The 8,767-nt window shown below is 40.0% G+C and overlaps 1 protein-coding gene across 1 annotated transcript in view; it reads left to right on the forward strand.

The window, feature by feature from the left end:
* tm2d2 (TM2 domain containing 2) overlaps nucleotides 1-1,874 on the forward strand; it is a 23,774-nt gene extending 21,900 nt beyond the window's left edge. Inside the window, exon 4 of the mRNA XM_061986566.1 lies at nucleotides 1-1,874. This exon is cut by the window's left edge and continues 57 nt beyond it. Coding sequence (XP_061842550.1) covers nucleotides 1-157 — 157 coding nt within the window. The 3' untranslated portion in view covers nucleotides 158-1,874.
* Nucleotides 1,875-8,767: the final 6,893 nt, after the last annotated feature.

The raw sequence follows: 8,767 nt of genomic DNA on the forward strand, positions 1-8,767 counted from the left end.
CGGGGTCGATCGTTTCTGCCTTGGACATACAGGGACAGCGGTGGGAAAGTTGCTCACACTAGGAGGCCTGGGAATATGGTGGTTTGTGGACTTGATCCTACTTATTACTGGTGGCTTGATGCCTAGTGATTACAGCAACTGGTGCAACTACTACTGACCAGGAAAGCAAGGCCAAATTGGGACACTTCTTAGTTTGATGTAACTCCAAAGACAATGTCTGCAATCCCTCAAGCTTCCCAGAGACTGCTGCCAAATATTGCGTTTATTCCAATGTACGTGTTGTTTCCATGTTGAAGAAATCTAAAATCTGATTGTACTGGTAGCTGTCACGTGAAAAAAAACACAATACAATGTTAGTACTTTATAAAATGACTTCATAATTGTATAGGTTTTTGTTTTGTTCAGTCAACATACAAATGTAACTCTGGTCCTCTGTGTTTGTTACAAATACAATTAGTGAACATGGTACCATTTTTTTGTTGTGTATCATTTGTTATCCATTTAGATATTATAAGTATTGACCTTAGTGCAGGCCTGGGCAATTATTTTGACTCGAGGGGCCAAATTTTATAACCTGACTCTCGCCAGATCCTTGTAGTTCGCTGAGCTCCACACAAGGATCTGGGACTTCTCAATAGGAGATGTATTTCAGAAGGCGGGGCCTTTTAAAAAAAATCATTGTATGTGATTGAATAAACCACTTGTCCGTTATCTTGATTGACGTGCTACTTCAACCATTCACATGGAAATCAACCCATGACGCTGATGAGAGCGACGCTGGGAAATCCAAAACAGAACAGCCGACATATTGGATAACGACAGAGCGAAAAGTTAGAGAACTTTTACTGAGACAATGCAGCATTGTCAGTAGACGATCGATGTCGCAAAACAGTTGCAATAGCAGAATCAATGTCAGCGCACGACTACTCGCTCCGTGCCGCCATTGTTGTTTGAATCAAACAGTCGCTTCGGCGCTACATCACATCTATGAAATCCCGTCCGGCAATCCTGATTGGTTCATTATTTTTTGCTATCTTGAAGGAGTTTGCAATGCCCTCAAGCCCGGATCCTTGTGTGGAGCTCAGCGAACTACAAGGATCTGGCGAGAGTCAGGTTACAAATTTTAGGAAGACTAATACAAAACCTCACAATGTCGGATTGAATGCTAAAAACGTTGTGACAGACCGCCTTAAACGGTCACTCAGAATGTACATGAAAATAAAGAATGCATGATTTACAATATTAACTATGAACGATAAAACACTGAATATTGACAACATATGAACGTCACACCCCCTCTCGATCAACATATTTTACAATCAAATGAAACGCAACAAAAATGCAACAAACACAGCAAAATATGAATGCGAAGGGTGATATATATTTGATATATCACTAAGCTTTAAATTTTTGTTGTAAAAATCTCCTTCCGCGTCTGTCTTTGACACCCGCATTTCAAGCTGACACTCTGTGGAAACGCTCCCCACCCACACTGCTTGGTGCCTTTTCTGAGCTGTTGTGACTTAGATTACCATAGTAACTAGCAGAGGTGGGACCAAGTCATTGCTTTGCAAGTCACAAGTAAGTCTCAAGTCTTTGTCCTCAAGTCTCGAGTCAATTCCCGAGTCAAGACAGGTAAGTCCCGAGTCAAGTCCAAAGTCAAGACTGGAAAGTCTCAAGTCAGTCCCAAGTCCTGCATTTTGAGTTTCGAGTCCCTTCAAGTCCTTTTAACCACAGACTAATATATTTACACAGATTGTGTATGCTTTTAAAACGCTGTATTTATTTATTAAAACAAGTGCATTTGAAATTGCAGGAAAAAAATAGTGCTGACATTGCACTTCATAATAGCACTATTAACCAGTCATTTTAAGCATTTAACTCATTCCTTTACAGAATAAACGCATTTGAAAAAACAAGTGCAACTGTACTTATTTGTACAGAAGTGTTAACATTGTATTTCCATGGCATATTGCATTGTAACAGTTTCTATCCTGTTCTTACCTTATCTCATTGATCTCATCTCATACTGTATGTGTGTTGATGTGTGCGTACACATGAATAACATAACAAATACATGAACATAACAATGAACAGAGTTGTACTTTTTAGATGTCAGGGCCCTATGCAATATGTACACATATTCTTAATATAGTATACATTTTAACTGACCTTTATTTGACGGTTTGTCTTTTTGTAGGTGGCTAAAATAGGCGGTGCTGCAGACCGCCGTCGAACGTTACGTTACTGTGTGTGATACATTGTAGGTACCTCATGCAACCCTGCTTAAAAAAATTCACTTGACAAAAAGTGTGAATAAGGTAGCGAACTGCAGTGGACGCAACATATTGAAGTGTTTGCAATGACGTTATAACTATAGACATCTTATAAGTAGATGCAGCATTGGTTGCTGTGACGTGAGCGATTTGGCCGCCATCTTGAAGTGGTGATGAGGAGCCAGCGAGCAGCCTAAACTGACAGTTGACAGGTAGAAAACAAAGAGGCCGGGCTGGTGTTCAGCGTTTTCCTACTCAAATGAGCGGACTGTTGAAAATAGGAATCGGGAGATTACTTTTCACAAGTAAGATTTAACATTAACGTACTATTGGTTGTATTTTATGAAAATAATATTACCACAGAGTTGAGAAGGAGCAAAGATCTTCAATATTTGTATGTGAAAATCACAAAGAAATCTTCTGGGGGAGGATGACACCCCTACAGGGGTTTGGTTTACAAACTTTCAGCCCCACCTAAAACAAAATTCACCAGCCGCCACTGATTATGATGCATTCTCATTTTAGGCAAAATATAAGACAATACTTTCTTAACAGTATAAAATTAACCAGGAATAAGTCTTCAAGTAACAATATTCAAATACTAACATTGTTGGGTAAGACAGAATTTGGTTTTATTCTGAATCCAGTGAAACAGATTGGTGGTTTTAGCTGATATAAAGACTTTCAGGTGTTTATATATATTTAAGTATTTGGCAGACACTTTTATCCAAAGCGACATACATAAAAAATACACATATAACAATTACTGTAAACATTATCATTTAAGGGAAGAATGTAATACAAAATATCAATACAAAGTGTCAAGACAGAATAAACTCTCTGCTGCTGCAGCAACAGAGATACAGTCTACAGGTCCCTAAGATATATAGATATCTAATGTATTCATACATTGTTTATGTAGGATATATGCATGTATATATAACCTAATCATATTGTTTCTTCAACTTAAAAATAGCTGACCGTTTTTTTCCCCCTTCTCTGGGATTATATTCCCAGTTTTGATCTCGGACGTCTGGTCACTTTTAGCGTATAAGAATATTATATTACTGCTAAGCAAACTATGAATAATAAAACACGCCAAAACATGTGTCCGTTATCATAGCTACACGCATGACAAAAAAGCGCGTGAAAATCAGTGGTATTTAGTGAGGCAAGATGAATTAAATGCGCTGACAGTTCATTGTTCCTGCCAAATGAATTGCACTGAGTGGAGCGGATCACCACTCCAAGATGGCGGCCCCGCGTCTCGTCTGTGCCAGTAGGCAGTAGCGCTCGATGCTGCGTACCCTTATAAGATGTCTATGGTTATAACATTAGCAGTGAGTTTGCAGCCTCACTGATTTAACTACACAGCAAATAAAAGTCACGTTACTTAGCCAATAAACGTTATCTTACATTCAAAACTTACCCTTCTTTGTGCAACTTCAAATGTCGAACAAAGTTGGAAGTTGTTGCGTCTCCGTCTGTAATATTTGAACTGCGTGATTTGCATACGGCAATTCGTTTTTTGTTGACCAAGTCGTAGTTTTTATACCCGAACGAAACCAACTTTGGCATAATTGTTTCTCACTGGCGCGTTGTTTGACAACTCTTGTTCATTGGCTGTCCTGTAATTTGATTGGATGAATGCTGTGTGACGAAAACAACGTAGATCTAATTTGATTGGCTATTGTACTGAGAGCACACCAGCTGACAGGAACAACACGCTGATAGACACACACGTACACAATGAAAGATACGGAGCGCTCCCAAATAACTTTTTAATCGTTGGGTTTTGGGGAAAGTAGCAAGTCATGTCAAGTCAAAAGGCTCAAGTGAAGTCACAAGTCATTGATGGTAAAGTCTAAGTCGAGTTGCAAGTCTCTTTACATTTTGTCAAGTCGAGTCTAAAGTCATCAAATTCATGACTCGAGTCTGACTCGAGTCCAAGTCATGTGACTCGAGTCCAAGTCATGTGACTCGAGTCCAAGTCATGTGACTCGAGTCCACACCTCTGGTAACTAGTATATAATGCAAAAGCGCAGATTCCAATCATTGAAAACCTTTGTATAGTTCAATACTTACGGTAATTTGAAAACATCGCTGCACATCATAATGGCGGCTACAGTTTCGATCTTAAAGATCTAAAAAAATATTTGGGAATGTCCAGCGGGCCAGATTGAAAGGCTTAACGGGCCGCATGCGGCCCCCGGGCCTTAATTTACCCAGGTCTGGCTTAGTGGATAGCATGTTGGCTTTACGGTCAGGTAATCAAGGGTTCAAATCTCCATTTTGGGCTACTCTGTGTGGAGTTTGCATCCTCTCTCTTTGTGTTTATTAGCTTTTCTCTGGGTTCTATGGCTTCCTCCCATGTTCTGAAAACAATCTATAGGTTAAGTTTAGTTTGTTTTATTCCAGACATGCATTCCAAGTTACATTTGTACACAAACTAAAGTCAATGTTTTTACACTTCATCATGTCCAAAAAGGAGTAGGAAGAAGCAGAGTTTATTTAATCCTACCCTTTCTCCATGTCATAACGATTATCTGGACAATATACATATCAATTTTGTTCACTCCTTGTAGTATACACTACTTAAAGTTTTTACAGGGTGAACCCTCGGGACGAAAGTGAACAATTGAAAGGTTAATCTGAGAATCTAAATTGTCCATAGGTGTGAATGATTCTTTGTCTTGATATTTGATTAGCCCCAAATAAATAAATAATAATGCCCCAAATCAGCTGGGATATGCTCCAGCTTTGAGCTGCAGCCACCATGGGCACTGCTCCAATGTTAATCATACCACGGGGGTGATGCGGCAAAGGCGTGGATGTGATCCACCACATCCCTGTGGTGGATCTTTACACCACAGGGATGTGAGCACCCTTTAAGAATAAAAGAGGAAAAAAATAAAAACATTTCTATCAGCACGAAGTGCTGCCAGGCAAACCCGAAAGAACATTTTTAAAATCAAGACTAACATTTCCACTATATTTTACCTTTTGATTTATTCTTATCCACCAACATCTTCTGGCTGTCTTTTTGACACTTACATATCCCATGTAATGTACCTTTTAGATGTTTTTTATTTTAGTAGATTATTTACAAACATTATCATTGAAAATGTGATGTAAAATTCTATAATATGCATGCAAAGAACTGAAAACGCTTCCCATTTTGGCAACTCTATCCTGTAGCCATGCCCCCTCGGGTAATATCAATCAATCAATCAATCTTTATTTATATAGCCCTAAATCACAAGTGTCTCAAAGGGCTGCACAAGCCACAACGACATCCTCGGTACAAAGCCCACATACGGGCAAGGAAAAACTCACCCCAGTGGGACGTCGATGTGAATGACTATGAGAAACCTTGGAGAGGACCGCATATGTGGGTAACCCCCCCCCCTCTAGGGGAGACCGAAAGCAATGGATGTCGAGTGGGTCTGACATAATATTGTGAGAGTCCAGTCCATAGTGGATCCAACATAATAGTAAGAGTCCAGTCCATAGTGGGGCCAGCAGGACACCATCCCGAGCGGAGACGGGTCAGCAGCGCAGAGATGTTCCCAGCCGATGCACAGGCGAGCGGTCCACCCCGGGTCCCGACTCTGGACAGCCAGCACTTCATCCATGGCCACTGGACCTGTGCCCCCCCCCCCCCCCCCCCTCAAGGAAAAGGGGAGCAGAAACTCCTGGTGTTTGTGACCTCTGTTTAAAATCTGTCACGTCAAGAATATGCCTTCTCGCTGGCTACTAATAAATACACTGGAAGGACAACTGCTTCAGATTTTAATGGTCAAGTCTACCTCTTTCTTCCTCCAAAGGACACAAGGACAACTCGATTTAAGTTCCAACCCAAACTTTTTATTCGTCGTAGACCTTTTTAAACAGACGAAAGTTAACATATTGAACGTTTTAAATTAATAAGTCTTTTAAGCATTTTGAATGCAATAAAGACTAATTGGGATGAGGTGGCGATTTGTCCAGGGTGTAACCTGCCTTCTGTCCAAATGCAGGTGGGATAGGCTCCAGCACACCCACGATTCCAAGAAGGACAAGCGGTAGAAAATGGATGGTAAATGTTTTGTACTCGTATAGCCCTTTTCTACCTTCCAGGAGCACTTTGACACTATTTCCACATTCACACACTGATGGCGGGAGAGCTACCAAGCAAGGCCCTAACCACGACCCATCAGGAGGAAAGGTGACGTGTCTTGCCCAAGGACACAACGAACGTGACAAGGATGGCGGAAGCTGGGATCGAACGTGGAACCCTCAAGTTGCTGGCACGGCCGCTCTACCAAGGATGATGCCCGATGGATGTAAGAAAAACACCTATTTGTAAAGTTTTGCAATTTAACAGAATTGTAAAAAAATGTTTGTATTATATTGTATTTTTTGTATACCAAACTTAAAAAATGAAATGTAAATACAAACTTATTTAACACAAAATTAAGTAAATGCTGCAGTAAAATAATTTAAAAATTGCGCAGCAGTTAAACAAACTTGGTCATATTAAGCAGCATTTAAAATACCATCAAAGGAATGAACATTTCACCAACCATTGGTGTCTTTGGACTGAAGCATGGAGGAGACTTGGGGTTTCTTTCCTCTAAAGCAGGGGTGGGCAAACTACGGCCTGCGGGCCACACCCGGTCCGTTGGTCTTTTTGATCCGGCCCGCCAAAAACAACAGAATCGAGCAAATTGTGTAATAATTAGGACCACATTAATTGTTCTGTATTACCAAGTAATTCCACAGAGCGGCACAATAGGACTGCAGTATGCTTGATTGATTGCACAGCCCAGGTACACTTTTTTTTACTGCAACTGCTCTGACCGCGGGCAACACGGTGCACCAGGGGTTAGTGCATGTGCCTCACAATAGGAAGGTCCTGGGTTTGATCCTGGGTTCGGGATCTTTCTGTGTGGAGTTTTCATGTTCTCCCCGTGACTGTCCAAAGACATGCACCTGGGGAGATAGGCACGATCCACATTTCTGCCAGTGGGTGCCCATTGTGTGTGTATTAGTGTTGTTCCGATACCGATATTTTGCTACCGGTACCAAAAGTATTTCGGTACTTTTCTAAATAAAGGGGACCACAAAAAATTTCATTATTGGCTTTATTTGAACAAAAAAATCTTAGGGTACATTAAACATGTTTATTATTGCAATTTTGTCCTTAAATAAAATGGTGAACATATTAGACAACTTGTCTTTTAGTAGTAAGTAAACAAACAAGGCTCTTAATTTAGCTGCTGACGTATGCAGTAACGTATTGTCATTTTCTATTCTATTATTTTGTCAAAATTATTAAGGACAAGTGGTAGAAAATGAATTATGAACAGATATTTACTGTTAATATCTGGTTATTTTCTGTTTCAACATTTTCTATCTACACTTATGTTAAAATTTAATAATCACTTATTATTCTGTTGTTTGATACTTTACATTAGTTTTGGATAATACCACACATTTGGGTATCAATCCGATACTGTTGTTTGACACTTTACATTAGTTTTGGATAATACCACACATTTGGGTATCAATCCGATACCAAGTCGTTACAGGATCATACATTGGTCATATTCAAAGTCCTCATGTGTCCAGGGACGTATTTCCTGAGTTTATAAACATAATATAAATTTTTAAAAAAAACGAAAGAAGATTTTGTGATGTTAAAAAATATCGATGTAATCATAGTAGTATCGACTAGATACGCTATTGTATGTGGTATCATTACAGTGGATGTTAGGTGTAGATCCACCAATGGCATTTGTTTATATTGTAGCGTCCTGGAAGAGTTGGTGCTGCTGGGAATTCTGGGAATTTGTTCTGTAGTGTTTATGTTGTGTTGCGGTGCAAATATTCTTCCAAAATGTGTTTGTCGTCACTTAATGGCACATGTTTACGACAGTGTTGGCATTGTTCATACTGCCACCCTTAGTGTGACATGTATGGCTGTTGAGTAAGTATGCTCTTCATTCGCTCTGGCATTTTTAAGCCAAGATGATTGTGACTTTAGTTCATTATCAGGTTCAATGGTAAGACTTTGCTAATTATAGACTTCCTGATTTGTGACTCAATTGTCAACATGTAAAATGGCACAAACTCGTCACAAAATCAATAGCAACAAGATTGATTTAAAAAAAAAAAAAAAATAAATAAAAAAATTATATAAAGAATGAAAGTTGCTATCAATCCCACGGCATTGTCCGTGGGTGCTTGCCCCGAAGCACCATGGGATCGTCGCTTTTGCCTGTGGATAGGTTGATTGGCAACACTTAATTGGCCGTAGTGTGTGAGTGTGAATGTTGTCTGTCTATCTGTGTTGGCCCTGCGATGAGGTGGCGACTTGTCCAGGGTGTACCCCGCCTTCAGCCCGAATGCAGCTGAAATAGACTCCAGCACCCCCTCGACCCCAAACAGAACAAGCGGTAGATAATTGATGGATGCTCTGACCGCAGAACCAATTTGCAACAATCAGA

The sequence above is a fragment of the Nerophis lumbriciformis genome, linkage group LG12, assembly GCF_033978685.3.
Source record: "Nerophis lumbriciformis linkage group LG12, RoL_Nlum_v2.1, whole genome shotgun sequence".
NCBI lineage: Eukaryota > Metazoa > Chordata > Actinopteri > Syngnathiformes > Syngnathidae > Nerophis > Nerophis lumbriciformis.